Below are 22,683 nucleotides of genomic sequence, written 5' to 3' on the forward strand. Positions count from 1 at the left end.
CGTAGCCCGCCAGGCTCCTCTGTCCATGGGGATTCTCCAGGGAAGAAGACTGGACTGGGTTGCCATGCCCTCCTCCAAGGAATCTTCCCAACCCAGGGATTGAACCCACGTCTCCCATGCTGCAGGTGGATTCTTTACCAACTGAGCCACCAGGGAAGCCCAGGGCGGGGCCTCCAAAGCGTTTAATGACTCATTTTGCATATCCAGAATCTGAGTCCTGGAGAGATGACGTAACAAGAATTAACACTCATAGAGGTAAAGTTGTTACCAGCTCTATTAAGTACTCCAGTTACCCCTAGTCTAGTGATGAAGACAGAGGCACTGAGAGGGTGTTACCCACCCAAGGGCAAACAGCTTAGAAGATAGAGGAGTCTTCCCTTCCCACCCTCAGGATCAGGCAGAAAGGATACGAATTACCCACCATGTCTGTTCACAAAGAGAAACTGACCGCCACACAGAAGGCCAGTGGCCGGTCCAGGGTCAGTGAGGGAGTCCCCCTGAGGACACAGGAAATGGGTCACTGGAGCCCCTGGCATATTCCCCACCTCCCCTGGTGTTGGTGGCTCCCTGCCTCACTCAGCACGTGAGAGAGGAGGTGTACAGGTTTGGTGCCCAGACAGCCTCGGAAACCACCCTGCCTGTGCAGGGGACTGTGGGCAGCAGCCTGGCCACTGCTTCATCGACCAGCCAGATCGCGATAAAAGGCTCCCGGGCACTGGGCTGTGGGAAGCAGGTTCTGTTGTGTTGGTTTTTTGTAAATGCAGTTTCATTGTAACTTCCGCCCGTGAATGGAGCCTGCTCTCCTTAAAGCTGGCCATAGGCACACCTCTCCCCTCATCCCACCTTACTGCTTGCTCCCTTCAGGCCTTTGTTTCTCTCACTTCCTCCAGGGACGGGGCATTTCTCAGGTAACTTTAAGAACCCATCTGGCAGGAAGTCAGAGCCAGAATGTGATCCACTCCTGACACAGCTAACCGGGAGCCCTGCAGAAGGAACAGTAACACAAAGGCCTGAATGGAAGCCACATGCCCTTCAGCTGGGGAGGGAAAAAAAGCAAGCTTTGTTCCCAGGGAACATTCCAGTGTTAAACCACCTCAAACCACTAGTTAATTTTGTTAAGGAATAGTTCAAAAGCATGAAAGGACTGTAGATTTAAAAGGTTAGGCCCACATTTTGTCATTAGAAAAATTCAAAGAAAATGCCCCCTGCCAAAAGGAAAAATCCAAAACCTGAATAAAGTACCTGAGAGAATTAGTCAAATTAGTACCCACATGCTGAAGTAATTATATTTTTTTTCTTAATTACTAGACTGCTGACAATTAATGGAGCTGATTCTTTCAGACTCAGGAGTGAAGTTACAGTCTCTTAAATCGCCTTTTTGATGCACAGTTAGGAGGGCCATCTCAGTACCATGTCAGCAGCTGGCAAGGCAGCCTGCTGTGGTTGGGGTGGCCCTTTGGGGGGGCTTCCCCAGCACTCCCCCAACCCCTTGCCACCCCCCCCTTCTCCATCTTCTGACCCGGTGGGTCTGGGCTGGAGTGGAGGCCTGTGTGTGGAGCGGCTCCATGCTCATGGTACAGGGGTGGAACGGACCAGATCACTTAGACCAAAAGGGAGGGAGGGCAGACCCAGGGAGAGAGATGTGAGGGCGGACCTTAGACAGCAGGGAAGGCATGAAGCCAGCAAGGGTGCCGAGGAAACCTGGCAGAGCAGCGCGGGGAGGCGCCAGCCAGGATAGCACGGCTGCTCCCCGGCAGAGGCAGAGCACAGCACGCCCAGGTGAGCCGAGCCCCCACCCCTCATCGTCCTCATCCCTGTTACTGTACTAAGGCAGGGTGGCCTGGTCCTCAGCTGCATTTCCAGCCTCTGCAGGCCAAGAGCTCCCTTCTCTTCCCTGCACGGTGCCCGGCACAGGGGTGCCTCAGAGAACATTTGCAGGTGTGACTGCAGCTGGAACAGGTGTGTGGGTCCAGTATGGTTCCCACCCTCAGGCAGCTCACAGTCAAACAGAAGGGTGGAGACACACACAACGTGGTACACGCATCACGGGGATGACCCACACTTCTCCACGCTCGCCATCAGTCATTAAAGTCCACTTGTATGCTTGCGGTTCAAACGAGTGAGATGAGAAGTCTGGCCTCAGGCAGCCCCGCTGTACTGTGGGGTTTCATTTTCTTCCTGCAGCCTGGCTATCCTCACGTGAATGCTCAAGGTCTTCCAGCAACGCTGACTCACTCCGTGCTGGAAAGAGGGGCTCCGGCGTGATTCTCAGAGGGCGGATCAGAGAGTTCTGCACAGACTCGCTGTGCTAGACACTTGCCTTTGGCTGGGTTGCTTTGAGACTCAAGTTCAGTGTGACATTATCTTTAATGTGTGTGTTTCCTTACAGTTTGAACAAGAAAATCAGCGCCTGATTGGTGAAATGAACAGCCTGTTTGATGAAGTGAGGTATGTGTGTGGGGTTCCCGGGTGAGCAAATGGCCTAGTTTACAACTTTCCCAGAAAGTAGAAACTTTATTCATTTAGTTTGGTGCTCAGGCATCCACATGTAGCCCTTGGGCCAAATGTAGCTACCCCTGCCCCCAGGCCCCCGCCCTCTGTAAGGAAGCTGTCCGAATTCACTGCCCCTCAACTTGTGGGCCTGCGAGGTACCCTCTGTGGGCCGCTACCAGGCTCCCAGGTGCTGCAGCCCCATCTGAGAGGTCATGATGGCACGTGTCATGACGGCTGCCAGGAGGGGACTGTCTGCATCTAGCTACCCTAAGATGAAAGGAGTTAATTAAGTGTAGATAGGGACAGCTGGCCGGAGAAGGCAATGGCACCCCACTCCAGTACTCTTGCCTGGAAAATCCCATGGACGGAGGAGCCTGGTAGGCTGCAGTCCATGAGGTCACTAAGAGTCGGACACGTCTGAGTGACTTCACTTTCACTTTTCACTTTCATGCATTGGAGAAGGAAATGGCAACCCACTCCAGTGTTCTTGCCTGGAGAATCCCAGGGACGGGGGAGCCTGGTGGGCTGCCGTCAATGGGGTCACACAGAGTCAGACACGACTGAAGCGACTTAGCAGCAACAGGGACGGCTAGCAGAGGGAAGCCCTGCAGAGGGCTCCACTGGGGTCTGGTTGCTCCCTGACCAGGCTATCAGCCACGCAGAAGGCCCGTGGCCATGGCCCGCACGAATAGGGCCGCCACCCAGCCCTCTGGTGAAAGCGCTCAGGCCTGCTGCCCTGGGAGTGCCAGGCGTGTTCTGGAAAGACGTGCTGAAACTCATGTTGCATCATGGCCACTTCCCAAAAGAAGAGGCGTCCTGACGGGTCAGCCTCGCAGCCCTGGAGACTGAGTACAGGGTTTCCCCTGACCGCCGCCCTGGGCTCTTCCGCGGCCTCTGCCCTCACAGGCAGGCCTCCCAGTCCTTCAAGACGGTGCTCTTCCCGCCCCGGCCCCTCCTCACTCTTCTCTCCTCTCCTCTGCTTCCCTCACCTGGCCTGGGGGAGTCATCTCCCCACCGAACATCGCTTCCTCCTGGGCTGGGAACTCGGCCTCTAGACGCACACCTGCTAAACCACCCCAGGGTCACCCGTGCTGCCCAGGCAACCAGGAGAGGCCCACATGCTCTGGTGCTGAACCCAGATGGGATATTTTCAGCCGGAATCGAAGGAGGTTTCCCTTCCACAGAGTTGGTTTGAATGGTGAATGTACCCTTTCCTCTAACCTGCTGAGTGGTAACAGAGTTTTGGGTGACAGCGTATTCTGGCGTTTTCTTCTGAATCCTCACCACGTGTGAATGTGTTGCCAGGACAGGGCTCAGCATTAAAGGAGACTCTACCTTTTGTAACTACTCGGTACAGCCACGTGCTCCTGGCCCCACACTGACTTGGGAGTCAGGGTTCCCGGGGGTCAGCTTATGAAGTGGTAGGGGTGGGCTTCCAAACCATCCAGTACACCCAGAAAGCTGAAGGGTGTTAAAGGGGAGCCAGTAAGGAGCGTGAGCCTCTGCCCTCCTGAGCCTGCGTCCTGAGCAGGCCACCATGAGTCACCATGGTGTTCCCTCCCTCCCATGCCTTCACTTAGAAGAGACGACTTCTTTAGAAATGTGTGACGTTGCTGTTAAGATCACCAGGTACTAACAGTTAATGTATATCTGTTTTTTTTTTTTTTTAATGAAGGCAAATTGAAGGGAAAGTGGTTGAAATCTCCAGACTCCAAGAGATCTTCACAGAGAAGGTTTTACAGCAAGTAAGAAAAAATAATGTTTTCAGTTTTAACTTAAAGGGACATCTACTCAGAACTTGGGACATTTCTCCTGAAGTCATCAGGCCTCCGCAACTGTTTCCTTGTGGCTTAGCTGTTAAGGAATATGCCTTCAGTGCAGGAGACCTGGGTTCGATTCCTGGCTTGGGAAGATTTGCTGGAGAAGGGATAGGAGACCACAGTTCGATTCCTAGGTTGGGAAGATCCCCTGGAGAAGGGATAGGCTACCCACTCCAATATTCTTGCGCCCCAGCCCCATGCAGCAGAGCCCGTGGGCAAGGGAGGCAGCTAGGTTGCGATTCTGGATACCCTTGGGAAAGCTTGGGAGCCTTTCTAAGCCACAGTATTTTTCCATCTATAAAAGGGAGCAGCCTTTGTATGGTTGTCATAAGGCACAGACATAACCCACGAAAGTGCCCAGCACAGTGCCTGATGGGTAGTAGCTTTACAGTCAGCAGTGCTGCAGGCTCAGGCTCAGCCCTCCCAGACAGATGCCAGGTCCCTGCCACCTCGGGTGTCTCATGCTCACAGCAAGTGTGACTGTTCTCATAAGTGGATTTTCATGACATTTCTACCTGCCTACTGTTTGGGAGTTCTTCTAGCCACTGACTGACCAAGGTTTTAGAAAACACCTGGTGAAATGTCCCGTTTGTATTCAGCATCCACAGACTGGAAGGGTTCGAAAGACAAATCATTTTTCTCCACTGTGTTAAACTGGGCCACTTGACTTAAGAGACTCTGCTCACAAAATGTCCCCTAAACCACACAGCCAGAGTCAGATCATTGCAGACTGGGCACACGAGGTTGTTCAGGTTCGCAGGAGTTGCTCTTTTTACGAGCACATTGCAGGGACTATTCTAGTCCGTGTATGTTAAGCCTCCATTTAGAAGCCTAATGGTCATGAGTTCAGCCACCTAACACAGAAGACAGCTCAATCAGATGTCTCCCTCTCTGAGCCCCAGCAGAGCCAGACAGCCAGCCCCAACCTGGTTCCCCGTTGCTCATTGTATGACCTGCAGTACTCCCTAGCCCCCTCCCCCTCTGCAGATGGGCCCAGGTCATGCGTGTCCCTCTCGGCTAGAGAATAGGACATGCCCGGCCCGCCCTGGGCTCTCGATCCGAACTGAACTGGGAACCGTTGTTATTTGTGGGTGTGGCTGCGGCCAGCGTGGGTGATGCCGTTTCACTGGCACAGCCAGAGCTTCACCAGTGGGCGGAGCCTACGTGCAGCGAGAAACACTCAGGTCTTGAGTGGCTGAGTGCACTAGAAGCTCTTACTTCCACAACCATTGTGTCTGCTTCTTAGCCCAGCCCCCAAGGAGCACTGACTGCCATTCACAGTTGCTTCTGTTTAGGGGGCTGCTTCTCAGACACGAAGCAGCTGTCCTGGAGTTCTGGACGGGCACCCCGTGGGGTGGGAGCAAGGCCCAGCCTGCGTCACACCCAGGGCTCCGGGGCTTGACCTGGGAGGGGCTTGCAGAGCACAGACTGAGCTGCACCTGGCTTCTCAGGATTTCTAAGACGAAAAGAGTTGAGTGTGTCTGGGGTTTCTCATCTGTGTTGCAAAGTGGCTCTCACAACACACTCATGGGAGCACCTGCCCCCAGTGGGAGCGTCTCCAAGACACAGAGAACAAGGCAGTCCCTGGCCCTTGGGTCTTACACTGTGTGGCTCTCACTGCTGGGAAGCAGGTGGCTGAAGGTCACTTTCCTCTCTGCGGTACCAGGTCCATGTCAGTCTGGTTTCCCTAAAACCCGAGCTTGTTTACATTCCCACCCACCCCCTAGAGGAAGAGGGAAGGGAAGGACAGCCAGCCCTACCCCTTAGAGGGTAGTGTTGGGGTGCAGGGTGGGTTATTAGCCAGATGCTTCTGTGTAAGCCCAGGAGCCCACATATAAGCTTTCCAAGTATTCTGACTAAAATTTTGCAAACCAAAGTACCATTTTGAAGCTACTGTGTGTGTTTTAAAGCCACGTGCACCTTGAAAGCCCTGGCATGTGGCAGCCACTCACTGATTGAGCTCTTATGTTTGTCCCTTCCTGTCCAGTGAGTGGACGGGAAGGCGGCAAGTGGGGGTGGAGGGAGCACAGGCCCCCGTCCAGTCCCAGTCCTGCCACTTGGGTGCTGTGTGTCTCCGGGAAAGTTACTAAGCTTCTCTGAGCCGGAAGTTTCCCTTTGGTAAAATGTGAGTGTTGCCTACCTCCCGGGTGCTGTGAAAACGTGTGGGTTCATGTGTGTAAAGCCCCTGCCCTTTGCATGCAGCAGCTGCTGTTTCTACTGTGACAGACACTTGGGGAAGGAGGACAGTTATATTTATCTGCTGTTGTCCTCCACAGGAAGCCGAGATTGACAGTATTCACCAGTTAGTAGTTGGAGCAACTGAAAATATCAAGGAGGGCAATGAAGACATCAGAGAGGTGGGTACTCTAGGCCCGGAGTCTGACTCGGAGGCACTGAGTCCAAGGTGGTGGTCACCTTGTCAAGGCCACACACACAGAGGGGTCACAGGACCATGCAGTGGATGGACCAGTTCCATAGTTTCATCCTGCCCAGCCCAGGGCCTGCTCATTGCCCTGCAGAGGAGCCGTTCTAGGGTGCAGGGGCCACTCTCTAAGTCCAGGCTGGATGCCACTGGAGAAGCTTGTTGGACCAGAGCCCTGGTCTTTGATGGGACCACCAGAGTCAACTCTGTCGAGTGGACTTTATTTTCTGGGTGCAGTCCTCAGGTTTGGGTTGATGTGGGACCACTCTTGGGCCGCCATTGCCATCACACTGCCAGGAAACACAGGCCAGGGTAGCAGACATGCATGCTGAGCCTGCCTCTGTGGGTCTAACCCTGGGCAGATGTGAGCCGTTTCTCCTGGGGGACTCATGCAGAGGCGCCACATGGTGGCTAACCAGCAAGGGCAAGACACTGCGTCTGTCTTCTAATAGATCTTAAACCCGCCTTTCGGTTTTGCTTAAAAACTAAGCCATCCGTGCAAGGTAGGCACAGGCTGGAGCTGCCCTCACAGTCACAGCCCTGCAGGGGGAGCGCGAGCTGACACACTCTGGCCTTTCGGACCAACCCCCCTCCCCTCTTCCCCCAGGCCATCAAGAACAACGCTGGCTTCCGGGTGTGGGTGCTCTTCTTCCTGGTGATGTGCTCCTTCTCCCTGCTCTTCCTTGATTGGTACGACAGCTAGGCGGCCTGGCGGACGGCGCCCAGCACCGGAGCCACTGACGGGAGCGGGGCTGAGACGTGTGCTCACAGAAGGGACACCAGACCTGTGGCTTAAGCATTCAGTAACAAAAAAGAAAACCACAGAACTGAAACTGGTCTGCGCTGCAATCCTGAGGCCAGAGGGGAGGAGCTGGGGGGTGGTTCCTGCACCTGATAGGGCTGCTGGAGGGTAGGGGCTGCCCCAGGGAGGGGGCCTGGTGGGCTTCCTGCTCCACGAACGTGTCCAATTCAGAGGAGGCAGCAGCCATGCCCCACCCTGGCAGGAAGAACACCGGTCAGTAGCTCCTCAGGGCAGAGGACCTGTGCTCCCTGTGGTTTCCTGTGTGCCTGAGCAACTGATGCACAGACTCCCGAGCAGAGGAAAAGACGGCTCGCCTTCATTCATTCTGGAAAACTAGTAATAAAACCGCAGCCACTTACTGTCTTACTGGTGGGTCCAAGGTTAGGATGTCACTGTGGGCCAGCTGCCTTCTGTCAGGGAAGAAATGTGGGCAGGGGCCTGGCTCCTCGCAGCACTTTTCCTGTGGCAGGGGGGGCAGGCAGGGGAGGCCTGACTTCCTGCCCCTGGGGCCCCCCAGAAGCTGCATCCAGAGAAGGGCCTGGGCCTTTCCTCCCACCCAGGCTGTAGGAGTCGGGAAGAGCCACTGGTACAGATGCGTGAGGCATCTGCAACCACATCTGTGCAGAAAGTCCCAGGTACTTGTGGGCCCCAAGGTATGGTCAAGGGCTCTGCACAAGACAGTCCAGGGGCACCACAGGGATCCTTGTGTTCTTTATTTGCACAGAGTGAGAATGTCGAAAGTTACATGTGAGCGAGTTTACAGTCAGTAAAGTACACGTCTACTAGAAAACACAAACAAAGTTGCCTTGGCACTGCGTTGACATGGGCTGGAATTGGCTGATGGATCCTCTCTACACAGGAGGAGTTCTGGCACAGTTACTGCTCTTTTGCGTCCCCACAGCCTCATCACGTCCACAACTGTACGTGCCCACCCACACCCCAAGGTCATGGTCATTGTTTGCACGCACCCTTGATACTAAAATACACTGTATGTTTCGGAAGCACATTTCAGGGAACAGGAACGGAGATGGCCATGACCACCATGCTTGTTCACAACACAGCTTGCACTATTGTCATTTATTTTTGATCTAAAAAAACAAACAGTGAAACTTCTGACATGTCCACCAGAAACAACACATTCAAATAACACGGAAGAAGATGTCTGTGAATGTCTTTCTTTCTATTTAATCATCTTACACACTTGGTTTATCTAACTGGTAATTCTGTAAACATATACTTGTAATGTCAAGATTCAGGCTGAAATGTAATTGTCTTACAAAGATTGTGAATGGAAATGTCATAACTGGACTTGCAGCACCCCCTCCCAGCCTTTCCAGCCTGTTTCTTACATCAAAGGAGTTACATCTGTCCCACAAAATAAAAATCAACATAGCCTTGACTTATACCAGCAATTACACTTTTCACTTTTCCCACCCACCTAAGTGTTTCAAAACTAACCTGCTATCACGGGCATGTCGGTGCAAACTTGTTCATAATAGACATGGACAAAAGGGCTGGTTGGGTTTCGTTCCTACTCTGCCCATCACAGAACAGACTACCTACAGGGAGACGGGAATCTGCAGCCTGTGGCCCGGGGTCCCCTCCTCCCAGAGCCCCCACCTCACGTGCTCTGACCCAATTCACAGGTACTGAGGGGCCATAGTGGCTCCGCTGCCTGGCCAGCGCCCTCTGCACAGAGAGGCAGCCACCTCCTCACTGCAGCGCCGGCGCACTCCACAGTGAGCGCGGGGGAGGAGGGCACAGCCGCCCCCGCCACCCCCTCAACCCGGGGCCTCTCTGCTTCCTTCCCACCGTCCTCCACCACTCACTATGGGGCATGGGCTTCTTGGCCTATCGGACTACCCTTCTGGGAGGTGGGAAGAAATGTGAAGTACAGCTTGCCCTTAGCACAGCAGGGATCACTCTAGATACGGCTGTGGAGTCGGGTTTGCAAAACAGCAAGGTGGTTTAAACGAAAAAAAAATTCCATAAAATGCATTATTATTTATCTGAAGTTCAAACCCCTTGCATATCCAGTGTAAATATTTTTTTTTTGGACAGCATCCAATAAATCCCAGGAAAGTCACTAAATTAAGATTCCCTAACATGGAAAGTGGTGGCAGAGCTCCCTAAGCAGTGCTGATATGCACTTGACTTTATGCCCGTGAATGGTCCGCAGCAAGTTGTATTTGCAAAGCAGCAATTAGCAAACAGAAGCAGTTGCACCATACATGAGTAACCTCTATAAATTATCAGTAATTATATTTGATGAAATGTCCCTCAAAGTCCCCTTGTTACCTTCAAGCGACACCGTTAAGGAACTTGTCCATCTCGCTAAGCGGATTTCTCGGCGGCCTCCGTCTCCTGCTCCGAGAGCTTCTCTTCTGACAGAACGGACATCCATGGCGACACGGAGCGGGTGATGCTCTGCTTGGCCAGGTTGTAGTGGTTAATGACGGTGTAAAATTTCTCCCGGGCATTGGAGTCTTGCTCAGCATAGTAGCTCTCCAAGCCTTCTGGGATGCACTGGGTGTTCTGCAAGACAAGCAGCCCCCTGAGACACACACACTGACGCAGGAGGCGGCCCGTGAGTCTCCAGGTAACACACGTGGTCACCAAGTACCTCCCTAGGTTTGGGGGAGACTCAGTGCTGAGCTGACCGCCTGGTGCTGATGGCATCATAACAGGTGGGGCGTCTGTAAGGCCACAGTGATGGGACTTAGCGGTCCTTCCTATTGCTCTAAAGATCTTACACGCGATTTATTTTAAATCGAACCAGGGTCTCCTGCATTGCCGGTGGAGTCTTTACCACCTGAGCTATCAGGGAAGCCCATTTTAAATCTAGAAAACAATGGAACTTCTGACATGTCCACCAGATGCAACAGTGAAGAAAGGCTTCTATGAACCAGTTGGGGCCAGGGGGTTTGGGGGAGGCACACTTGAGGGCACGTGAGCTGGGCCTGGGGGGCAGGAGGACCCGGAACACAGGCTGGAAAGAGGCCCGTGGCCACAGCAGAGAGCGAAGAGCCTCAGGACACAAACGCCTGGAGAAGAAGGCAAGGGTCAGGGAGTCGGGAGGGACTGGTGTGACCCCGAGAACCAGAGAGCAGCAGGAAGCCACGGGGATCCCACCAGGGCACTTGAGAGGGAGGCTCTCCCGGGGAAGCTGTCCTCTAGGGAAGAAGCGCTTCCCTACCGACCACGGAACCGGGGCAGGCTGGGAGTAGAGACATGAATCCCTGGCTCTCTTCAGCTCACCCGGAGTCTAGCACCACCACCCCCCACCTCCCACCCCACCCCCGCCAAAAGCTGCCTTTCTTCCTCCATCCAGAAGCCAGGCTAAGCCACCACCCACTGTCACCTCCCCCCCACCCCAAATACACACACAAGCCCTGGAGGAAGGGTGGCGGGCTCCCAGAGCTCAGCAGGTACAGAGCGCCCAGCTCAGGACATTTCCCAGCCCCCAGCACCAATTTCTGGCCAATGGGATGTGAGGGGTGTGTCCCTCCACGGGACTAACTTCTGACCAATGGGTGTGAGGGGTGTGGCAGAGGCAGGTTGGAAGGGGAGCCAACAGGGAAGCTGCCTGCCCTCCACTGCTCCTGCGGCCCCTTCTCAGCGGCTTTGACCTCTTAGACTGGTCCCTGCCAGGAAAGAGGCAACACCCCCAGGGGCTGGCAGCGCTGCCCAAGACAGAACAGGAGGTCTTCCTGGAGCCCCACTGCCTGCCAGCTGCGGCTTTAACAAGGGAGGAGCCTTCCATCTGGCGGGATACACCATCTGTGTCTCCAAACGACAGAAGCATCACAGCACCGCCACCGTCTCCTTGTCACATGGTGAAGGGAGCGTGAAGTGACGGGGGTCCCAGACTCGGCCACATCACGGTCACCAGGGAGTTTTAAACTAGATTCCCAGCCCCACCCGCAGGATCCAGCGCTCAGATAACCCTGAAGTAGCGTCTCAACCTCAACCAACTCACGGGCAAGCGCACCAGCGGGATCCCCTAGGGCCCACCCAGCAAGACCCCAGCTGTTCAAAGCGCTCCTGTGCCTCCCTGCATGGACCAAGCGTGGAGACCACAATGGGTCTCCGATGGTCCCCTGCATGGCAGGTGGCAGCTGCTCCCGGTGGACGTGAGCGCCATCCTGGGACACACAAGGGGAACCTCCTCTGAGAGCCTCGTCCCTGCCCAATGCAGGCTTCCTCAGCCTCCAGAAGCTAAAGGCAGGTTAGCTCTGCCTCCCTGTTAAGGGGCTGTTCTTTGGGGGGTGTCTATCCTACAGACCCAAGGCCCATCACCAGACCCCGGCCTGGCCACCAAACTGGTTCCTTCTGAGCAAGCGGCCAAGCACCCTGTGGGCACAGGATCTCCCCATGAGCTGGGATCCGTTAGTGCCATTTCATAGATGTGGCCAGCAAGACCCACCTGGGTGAGAAGCCAGCTCCAGCCCAGGGCCTCTGCTCAGAGCACTCTGGACTCCACCCGCAAAGCCGCCGACGGTGAACACTCTGCCCAAAGGCAGAACAATGAGAAACAAGGCAGCAAGGTCCCCAGGGCACCAGGGCAGGGCTGTACCCTCGGCAGCCTCACGTTCCGCCAGCATTCATCGGGCCCCAGCAGCCCATTGGCCTGGTCCCCGCTGGGCCCGCGGCTTCCTCAGAGGTGGGGATGGCGGTGCTCTGTCTACAGGGCTTGGCGGGAGGAGCTGCTCCTACAGCCAGAACCACGGGAACCTGGCGAATGCCACAGCCTTCACGAGGCCCTCTTTGGGCACCAGGCAGTCACGCCACCCTCAGGACCCGGAGGCCTTCCCACTGTGCAGGACCACTGCCTGTCAGGAGCAGTCATAGAGGGCTCAACTAGTGATTTGTGGGGGGAAAGGGACCACATCCGGGTCTTAGAAAGGCTCCCATTTGAGCCCATTTAGAAGCCTGAAGGAGCGTGACCCGGGGCTCCCTCTCCACGTTGAACGGTTCTTACAGAGGACACCAGCCTTGTCTGCGAAGTGGCGTGTCAGCCCAAGGGTCGGGGGCTCTCCCATGGTGCAGGCTGCCCATAGGGTGCAGAGCCACCACGCCAGTTCTGGGCCAGGCACTGGGGATCCACAGACCTGCCGAGCCCGGGCCTGCAGCCCCATACCTGCCCCGAGGCCTCCGCTCCGCCGCCTACACTAAGAAGGGGTGGGCATGGGCTCTCGGCAGAGGGAGGGCACCACACCTGGTCCAGCCCCGACCGCCAAGCTGCAGCTTCATCACTCCTGGTCTGGGAAGAGGGCTGGGGCTGAAGGATGGGACGTGGTTGGGGGCAGGGGGTCTAGAGAGCTCTGGGGTCTGGTGGAGCTGTGTAAATAAGTTGACTCTGACAGCAAATCCAGCCACCTCTTCCCCAGCCAGGCCCCTGTGAGGCCCAGGCAGCCTCCATGGGTGTTTTCCCTGCTGCGGCTGCTGTAGCTACTGCCTCGCCTCAGAGATGCGAGACTCACTGTTGCTGGTTTAGTGAAGATGGAGTGCAGTGAAGTGAACATCGCTCAGTCGTGTCTGACTCTGCGACCCCACGGACTATATGGTCCATGGAATTCTCTAGGCCAGAATAGTGGAGTGGGTAGCCTTTCCCTTCTCCAGGGGATCTTCCCAACCCAGGGACTGAACCCAAATCTCCCACATTGTAGGCAGATTCTTTGCCAGCTGAGCCACAAAGGAAGCCCAGGAATACTGGAGTGGGTAGCCTATCCCTTCTCTAGGGGATCTTCCCAACCCAGGGATCAAACTGGGGTCTCCTGCATTGCAGGCAGATTCTAGACCAACTGAGTTATCAGGGAAGCCCTACAAGTTTACCAGAACAGCTGGGCTCACTGTGTGTATTAGTTGCTCAGTCGTGTCTGACTGTGCAACTCCATGGACTGTACAGGCTCCTCCATCCATGGGATTCTCCAGGCGAGCATACTGGAGTGGGTTGCCATGCCTTCCTCCAGGGGACCTTCCCAACCCAAGGATCGAACCCAGGTCTCCTGCATTGCAGGCGGATTCTTGACCAACTGAGCTATCAGGGAAGCCCAAAACTTTTATCAGAACAGCTGTGCTCATTGTGTATAGTATTAGTTGCCCAGTCATATCTGACTGTTTGCAACTCCATGGACTGTACAGGCTCCTCTGTCCATGGGATTCTCCAGGCAAGAATACTGGAGTGGGTTGCCATGCCCTCCTCCAGGGGACCTTCCCAACCCAAGGACCAAACCTGGGTCTCCTACATTGCAGGCAGATTCTGATGTCTTGACCTCTCACCGGTGTCCTGACCTCCAGCTACACCTGGGTGTCTTGGAGCAGGGACGCTTTGCAGGGGTGAACCATTTGTTCACTCCTAGGCCAGGCCGCAGGTGAACTGGCCCCCATCCAGAGAGCCAGCAGCCACCCTCCGGCCCCAGCTGCACTGCCACCTCGCCTCCACTCTGTCCACGCCACCAGCACAGGGTCTGGCACGACCTTCTGAAGTCTCCAGCACCTGGTGGGCAGCGAGTGACTTTGTTCCAGGCTGAGATGGGCCTCCAAACAGGACAAGGTACTCCTGCTTCTCCAGGTGCCCAGGCCAAAGAAAACGAGACGGTCCTGTTGCCACCAACACAGCAAGGCAGCAAGACAGGGATGCTCAGAAGGCGCCACAGGGGCGGGGAGGGGGCGAGCCGGTGGCAGGCAAGACCCTGGGGGGCACGTGGGAGCCACATGGGAGTGGGATGGGGCTGGGGCCAGGGCTCCCAGGAAGCTGTGACCTGGCCCTCTTGGGCCAGAGAGACCCTAGCAGAGCCACGTGTCTGTCAGGGGAGAGCATGGGGAGGTCATGGAGCCTCTAAACATGAAACAACAACCAGATGGGTGAGGGGGCCCAGGAAAAGTGTCCCAACAGCCCTGGTCAGCTATTAAACCTCACATGGAGGCTCCCCGAGAGGAAGTGTACAAGGAACGCCCAAGCGTAAACACCTCATGGGGGTCTGGGGCGGTTCCCATTATGTTTATCTGTAAAGCTTTTGATTTCTCCTTCATATTTGAATGAGATCCTTGCTGGGTACAGTAATCTGGGCTATAGGTTATTTTCTTTCATCACTTTAAGTATGTCTTGCCATTCCCTCCTGGCCCGAAGAGTTTCTATTGAAAGATCAGCTGTTATCCTTATGGGAATCCCCTTGTGTGTTATTTGTTGTTTTTCCCTTGCTGCTTTTAATATTTGTTCTTTGTGTTTGATCTTTGTTAATTTGATTAATATGTGTCTTGGGGTGTTTCTCCTTGGGTTTATCCTGTTGGGACTCTCTGGGTTTCTTGGACTTGGGTGATTATTTCCTTCCCCATTTTAGGGAAGTTTTCAACTATTATCTCAAGTATTTTCTCATGATCTTTCTTTTTGTCTTCTTCTTCTGGGACTCCTATGATTTGAATGTTGGAGCATTTAGTATTGTCCTGGAGGTCTCTGAGATTGTCCTCATTTCTTTTAATTCATTTTTCTTTTTTCCTCTCTGCTTCATTTATTTCTACCATTCTATCGTCTGCTTCACTAATCCTATCTTCTGCCTCAATTATTCTACTATTTGTTGCTTCCAGAGTGTTTTTTATCTCATTTATTGCATTATTCATTATATATTGGCTCTTTTTTATTTCTTCTAGGTCCTTGTTAAACCTTTCTTGCATCTTCTCAACCCTTGTCTCCAGGTTATTTATCTGTGATTCCATTTTGATTTCAAGATTTTAGATCATTTTCACTGTCATTATTCGGAATTCTTTATCAGGTAGCTTCCCTATCTCTTCCTCTTTCTATAGTGCTCATACGCTGACTTCATGATTTTTTAAAAAAAGCCAGAAACCTAGGGTCCTCTGCAGTGCACATCTGCCCTTTGAAATCTCCTGTGACACTCCTCAGTTTGGGGCCAGCCTCAGCAAGGGGCTGGTCCCCTCCCCTCCACGCATCCCAGAAGTTGGGCACCTGTGCCCATCAGCCCTTCCCTCGGGGGCCCAGGCCACTCTGTCCCCCCAGCACAAGCGTTGCCCACAGCTGGTCCGCACCAATGCCCCCTCCTCATTTAGATCCCTGCCAGACAAGCCCTGTGGTCTTACTGGAAGAGGTGGCCACAGATGCTCAGTCACCCTGTATTCCTTGTTTCCTAACTCTTGGCAGCATGCACATCGTCTGGGCATCTGTCTGCTGGCTTGCTGCTAGAACGGGAGCTCAAGGGCAGGCACCCAGCACTGCCTATCTGCCCCATAGCACGCCCAGCACCCCACCATGCACACAGAAGGGGGCCCTTCAAATGCACTGAGTAATGAATGAAGGGCAGGGCATAACCTTGGGTACCACGGACATGTCTGAGCTCAATTTCCTGTTGGTATAATGGGGTCTGATGAGACCTACCCCACAGGGTTTCTGGGAGCATCGAAGATCTGAGTTAAAAGCCCCTTGTAAACTGTCGGGTGGTGGCATTTGATCATATGCACGAACACGCAGAAAGGGAGGAAGGAGACACACTCACATCTTCCTTGCTCCAGCCGTAGCCCGAGGGCAGTGGAAACAGGTCAGCAGCTCCCTGGCCCTCCAGGCTCCCCTTCTCCAGGAAAAACACCACCACTCAGATGCCAAGGGAGACTGCCAAGTCCCAGCGGATGAAGATCCAGAACAATCTCCCTGGGGCTCTAAATCCCCAAGGCTAGCTGAGCCCCAGCATCAACCTACAGTATCTATTAAACAGGCACACGCTTGCCCCGTCCAGTGCTGCGGTGAGCCCACGGACTGGCCCTCATCTCCCCAACCCCACCTGGACCAGCGAATCTAGCAGAACCCGGCCATGTAAGACGGAGAAAATAGCTCGGACCCACCCTCCTCTGCACTCGGGGTCACAGAGAATGAGCCAGAAGGAAGCCCCAAGGGGGGCTGTAGCCACAGGTATGTGTGAGCAGTCCACCTGGACGAGGGCGCTGGTCCCCAGGAAGCCATGCTCCGCGTACCCAGGTTCCATCAGGGCACAGCTCCCATGTCACCCTGGCTCCTCCGTGACCCCCGGGTCCGCCCCTCCTGCCCTGCCTCCCAGAGTCACTCCTGCTCCATCCTCAGAACCCCAACCTGTCCAGTCCCCCATCTCTCCCCTGCTCCCCTCTACTAGCCTCCTGGGCCATCTCACTGGCCCCCTGTCACTCTCTTCCAACCCACAGACTCCACAGCCACCCGAGTGACTGTCCCATCACTTCCCCCATCCCCCGGGGGTCTCTGGCCGATACTCTAGTCTAGCCACGGCTGGCTGCCCCACCAGGTGGGCCATGTATGGACCAGCCAGCAGGTACCTGGGAGCTACCCACCACCCCACCGACCCACCTGGCTCTGCCCTGCTGGACCCCAGCCCTCTGGATCCGCCTCCTTTAAACCCCAGCATCTTCTGAGCCTACAAACAAACCATCAACTCCTCCAGCCTGGGCCCCACCCAGAGTGTGCACAGGGGCTGGTGGAAGGGGCAGGGGGGCTTCGCCAGCCTGGAGTCCTTCCCTAGGTACCTGCAGGGCACCCTCACAGACCTCCCACGTGGTGGGCACAGAATGTCAGGAGCTCTGGAGCTGTGAGAGGAGGAGCACATACAAGAGCCCAGCGGCCCTCACATTAGCATCGGCCAAAGCAAGGGCACCCAGTGACGGTGGCGACCAGGCTGGGTCAGCCCCTGCTCAGTACCGGGTCCTGCCTCATTCCAGCAGCACCAAGTCCTGGAACCCACGGGGTCTTCCTCATACTGGCTCCAGGAAGTTCAGAACCAAACAGGGCCCAGATCCGACTGTGGGGGACTCGGGAGCAAGCCCGCGGCCAGTGTGCGTTACCACCTCCTGCGTGTCCCCTCATCCCAGCCCCGCCCTTATTCTTCTCCCTTTAGTCCTGCAGTCCCCCACGTCTGCTTCTCCGTGCAGCCTCTGCAGAAAGAGGCGTCACACAGCTCAGCAAAGCGAGCATCTTCTGTCCAAAGAGAGACCAGCTGTGTTTTGCGGTGGGCAGAGCAGGGACGCGCGTTCAGGGGGGCTAGGCTCCCAACCCCCGCGTGGCAGTGCAGGTCTTCCTCTCCTGGGACCTCCACTTCCACGGGTATCCCTCCCTCCCTCACCAGACCCCCAGGGGCTGCACTGGGCCTGCTGGGCAGGAGGCTCACCCCACATCCCCACCGCACTCCATGCCCTGCCCGCAGGGCCCCCACCAGGAGCTCCCACCACTCCAGGCCCATCCCTTGGGAGCCACGACTAAAGCAGGGGGGTAAGATGCAAACACACTGGGGACCCCAGGGGCTGGGGGCTTACCTTGAGGACGAAGCCGTCAGGGCAGGCACGGTCATACTTGTACACCTTGTAGACGACCAGGAAGACGACACAGGTGAGGAAGGCCAGGGCAAAGAGGACCAGCACGGACACCTGTGGGCAGCAGGGGGCCGGGGATGAGGGCCGCTGATGAGGTAGTGCGTGTGCACAATAACACACACACAGACACACATGGAAACCTACAGACACACAGAGACACACATAGAAACATACATACACATACACAGAGAAACATACAGACACAGAGACACACAGAGAAACATACATACACATAGAGAAACATACATACACAGAGATACACAGAGAAACATACAGACACACAGAGAAACATACATACACATACACAGAGAAACATATAGACACATACACACATATACAGTAACATACATACACAGAGAAACATACAGACACAGAGACACATATAGAAACATACATACACATACACAGAGAGACAGACACACAGATACACACAGAAACATACAGACACATAGAGAAACATACATACACAGAGAAACATACAGACACATACACACATACACAGTAACATACATACAGACATGGAGAAACATACAGACACATACACAGAGAAACATACAGACACACAGAGAAACATACATACACAGAGACACACAGAGAAACATATAGACACATATACACAGTAACATACATACATACACAGAGAAACATACAGACACATAGAGAAACATACCTACACAGAGACACACAGAGAAACCTACAGATACACAGATACACATAGAAACGTACATACACAGAGAAACATACAGACACAGAGATACACACAGAAACATACAGACACATACATACATACACAGTAACATAAATACAGACACAGAGAAACATACATACAGAGATACATAGAAACATACATACACATACACAGAGAAACATACAGACACATAGAGAAACATACATACACAGAGATACACACAGAAACACACACAGTAACATACACAGAGAAACATACAGACACATACACAGATACACACAGAGAGAGAAACATACATACAGACACACAGATACACAGCGAGAAACATATATACAGACACATATAGAGATACACACAGAAACAGACCGACAGACACATACACACAGATATACACACACACAGTAATAAACACACACATGTGCTATGCTTAGTCACTCAGTTGTATCCAGCTCTTTGCAACCCCATGGACTGTAGCCCAACAGGCTTCTCTGTCCATGGGATCCTCCAGGCAAGAATATTGGAGTGGGTTGCAATGCCCTCCTCCAGAGGATCTTCCTGACCCAGGGATCAGACCCGGGTCTCCCGCATTGCAGGTGGATTCTTTACTGTCTGAGCCACCAGGGAAGCCCAAGAAAATTGGAGTGGGTAGCCTATCCCTTCTCCAGGGGATCTTCCTAACCCAGGAATCAAACCAGGATCTCCTGCGTTGCAGGTGGACTCTTTACTAGGGAAGCCCACAGACACATACATACACAGTAACAAAGAGACACACACACAGTAACATACACATAGACACGTACACATACAGACACAGACATACACACAGTAACAAACACACAGACACACACAGTAACACTGACACACAGAGGAACATACACATACAGTAACATACACACAGACGTGGACATACACACAGAGTAACATATACACAGAAATGGGCACACACACAGTAACATGCACACAGACATGGACACACACACAGTAGCATATACAGAGACACACACACAGACACATACATAGACACATACACACAGATGCACACACACGAGCCCACGCCAGGGCACACAGGCGCTGTGTCTGGAAGGCACAGAACACGGACGCAGGAGGCCTCTGGGGATGAAGGTCAGCACAGCCTCTCCACACTGGACAATTTCTGTACCATGTTCATTTTTTATTACATCCACGTATCACCTTCTTTGTAAACTGGCCACTTGTTGTATTCTGGGCCCAGTATAGACAGCCTGGGTACACCTATGACTGGGCCTCAGAGATGCTGGACACGCCATGGAGCTGTGGGTGCAGCTGCCCTTCTGACACTGCCAGTCACCCTGGTGATGCACCAGTCACTGGCTAATCAGCTGTCTCACAGATGCCCCTGAGTCCCAGATGCCAACCCCACCCCTGAGCTGGGACCAGCTGAGCAGGGTAGACCCTCCAGGGCCCCCATCACCTCCACCCTGGACAACAGTATTCACGGAGAGCCTGCCCCTCCCTGGAGGGTGGTCCCCATAAGCATGGGACTTGGCTTTTTGCACCGCCATCTGTGGAGCACCCAGCACAGCTTGGCCGGACCGCGGGATGGGCCCAGGAATGTCTGCAGGTGGACACGTGACAGTCCCTGAGCAGACTGGGCCAGGTGATGAGACATCCCCTGATGCAGGGTCTAGGGATCGGGAGACAAAATGATGCTGCCTCTGGACCTCAAAGGCACACCCTGGAGGCCAGGGAGCCGCTGGGCAGGGCGAGCGTCCATCCTGGGCAGAAAGGGCATGCAAAGGCACTGTGTGTCAGGTCAGGAGGTGTGACCAGGAGCCGTGCCCAGGTCCCCGGCCCAGATCCACTGCTCCCTCCCTTCATCCCACACGGCCATCCTGGCCACTGGCCATGCGGGCCCCAGCCACGAGTCCCCACCTCCAACACAGGGTGGAGCCATGGCTGCCTCGGGACCCAAAGTAGCCACAGGGAAGGTGCCATCGGGGATCCTGGTGGCAGCTACACACAGGCAAGGACGAGACCACCTGGCTCAGGAGGGCAGCCTAGGGGGACAGCGGAGGCGGCCGAGCATGGAGCTGGGTGATGAAGGAGGTGGGAAGAGGTGGGCGCAGTGGCCCTGGGACATGTGTCAGCAGAGGCAGCAATGGAGCACGTGCAGGGCTGTCCAACAGGAGCGGCAACCCGGCCTGCCTACAGTGTCCGAGAGGGGCGGCCAGACCCTGGGTAAGTCACCCAGCTCCTCTGGGCCCAGGCTCCTGCCAGCCAATAGCAGTGGGAGGACCCACACCCAGGGCTGGTGGGACGGTGGAGGACTGACTCAGTGCAATGATGAGAGGACAGAACTGGACACAGTGGGTACTCTGGAAGGAGGCATTTGCTACTGCTGCTGCAGCTGCCACCACGGCCAGCAGATGTGGAGCTGGGCTCTCAGTCCAGACACACAGCCCCCCACCCAGGCCCGATGCCTGATCCTCCCCGAGCCCTCCTCCCCACATCCACCTGGCTACTGCTCGCCCAAATCTGCCCCGCCTGGGACCTGGCTACCTGCTGGCAGCCCCTGGGAACAGCGAGGGCAACTCTTCCCACAGTCTAGAACAGCAGGGTTGTCCGTAGGGAGAGCTGTATCTAAAGTAACTGTCCTCTGTAACCCTTTATATTCTCTTTTGGAGCACTTGAAATTATTTCAAAAGGAGGTCTATGGCACACAACAGGTTAACAAGCATTGTTAGACTGTTCTCCATAAAATATCACCCCACTGAATTCAACTACACGTTAACTACATACACCACGATCAAGTGGAATTTATCCCATGGTTGCAAGGATGGTTCAACATCCGCAGATGTGATATATCACATTAACCAAGTGAAGGATAAAAATTATATGACCATCCCAATAGATGCATAAAAAGCATTTGACAAAATTTAACATGTATTCATGATAAAAATTCTCAGTAAAGTGGGTATAGAGGGAACATACATAATAAAGGCCAAATATGATAAGCCCAAGCTAATAGCATACTCAAATGGTGAAACACTGAAAACTTAAACTCCAAGATCAGTAACAGAAAAGGATGCCCACTCTTGCTAATTTTATTCAACATAGTATTACAAATCCTAGCCAGAGCAATTAGGCAAGGAAAAAAAACAGGCATCCAAATTAAAAAAGGAAGAAGTAAAACTGTTGCTATTTGCAGATGACAAATTTTCTATGGAAAACCCTAAAGACTCCACCAAATAATTGTTAGACGTTATCAACAAATTAAAGTTGGAGAATAAAAAAATCAACATACAAAAATCTTTTGCATTTCTATACACTAGTAAATGAACTATCAGAAGAGTTAAGAAAACAATCCCACTTATAATTGCATCCCAAAGAATAAAATATCCAAGAATAAATTTAACAAAGGAGGTGAAAGGTCTACACACTAAAAACGACACTGATAAAAGAAACTGAAGATACAAATAAATGGAAAGATTCTGTTCTCATGCATCAGAAGAATTAATATTGTTAATATGTCCATACTATCACTACCCAAAGAAACCTACAGATTCAATACAATCCCTATCACAATTCTAATTCCATTTTTCACAGAAATGGAACAAACAATCCTCAAATTTGTATGGAACCACAAAAGCCTCCAAATAAATAAAGAAATCTTGAGAAAGAACAGCAAAGCTGGAGGTATCATGCTCCCTGGTTTCAAACAATATTACAAAGTTATAGTAATCAAAACAGTATGGTATTGGCACAGAAACAAATAGACCAATGGACAGCAAAGAGAGCCCAGAAATAAACCCACACATATATGATCAATTAATTTATGACAATGGAGCCAAGAATATAAAATAGGGAAGGACAGTCTCTTCAATAAAGAAGAGAAACTGGAGAGCCTTGAGCAAAAGAATAAAATTCAACCACTACCTAATACCATATACAAACATTAACCCAAGACAGATTAAAAACTTTAACGTGAGTTTTCTTAGGGAAAAAAGCATAGGTGATAAGTCCCTTATATACAAACATTAACCCAAGACGGATTAAAACCTTGAACGTGAGTTTTCTTAGGAAAGAAGCATAGGTGATAAGCCCCTTATATACAAAC

The 22,683-nt window shown here is 53.3% G+C and overlaps 2 protein-coding genes across 2 annotated transcripts in view; one reads left to right on the forward strand and one right to left on the reverse strand.

The window, feature by feature from the left end:
• The window catches only part of STX18 (syntaxin 18), a 118,982-nt gene extending 110,042 nt beyond the window's left edge, over window positions 1–8,940 (forward strand). The window contains exons 8-11 of the mRNA XM_005681895.2: window positions 2,390–2,448; window positions 4,169–4,238; window positions 6,590–6,670; window positions 7,343–8,940. Coding sequence (XP_005681952.1) covers window positions 2,390–2,448; window positions 4,169–4,238; window positions 6,590–6,670; window positions 7,343–7,438 — 306 coding nt within the window. The 3' untranslated portion in view covers window positions 7,439–8,940. The remainder of the gene's footprint in view (window positions 1–2,389; window positions 2,449–4,168; window positions 4,239–6,589; window positions 6,671–7,342) is intronic.
• LOC102190950 (neuron-specific protein family member 1) overlaps window positions 8,230–22,683 on the reverse strand; it is a 33,670-nt gene continuing 19,216 nt past the window's right edge. Inside the window, exons 4-5 of the mRNA XM_018049723.1 lie at window positions 17,843–17,953; window positions 8,230–10,072 (exon numbers count right to left, since the gene is read on the reverse strand). Of these exons, the coding sequence (XP_017905212.1) occupies window positions 9,872–10,072; window positions 17,843–17,953 (312 nt within the window). The 3' untranslated portion in view covers window positions 8,230–9,871. The remainder of the gene's footprint in view (window positions 10,073–17,842; window positions 17,954–22,683) is intronic.

This window comes from Capra hircus, chromosome 6, assembly GCF_001704415.2.
Source record: "Capra hircus breed San Clemente chromosome 6, ASM170441v1, whole genome shotgun sequence".
Classification (NCBI taxonomy): domain Eukaryota; kingdom Metazoa; phylum Chordata; class Mammalia; order Artiodactyla; family Bovidae; genus Capra; species Capra hircus.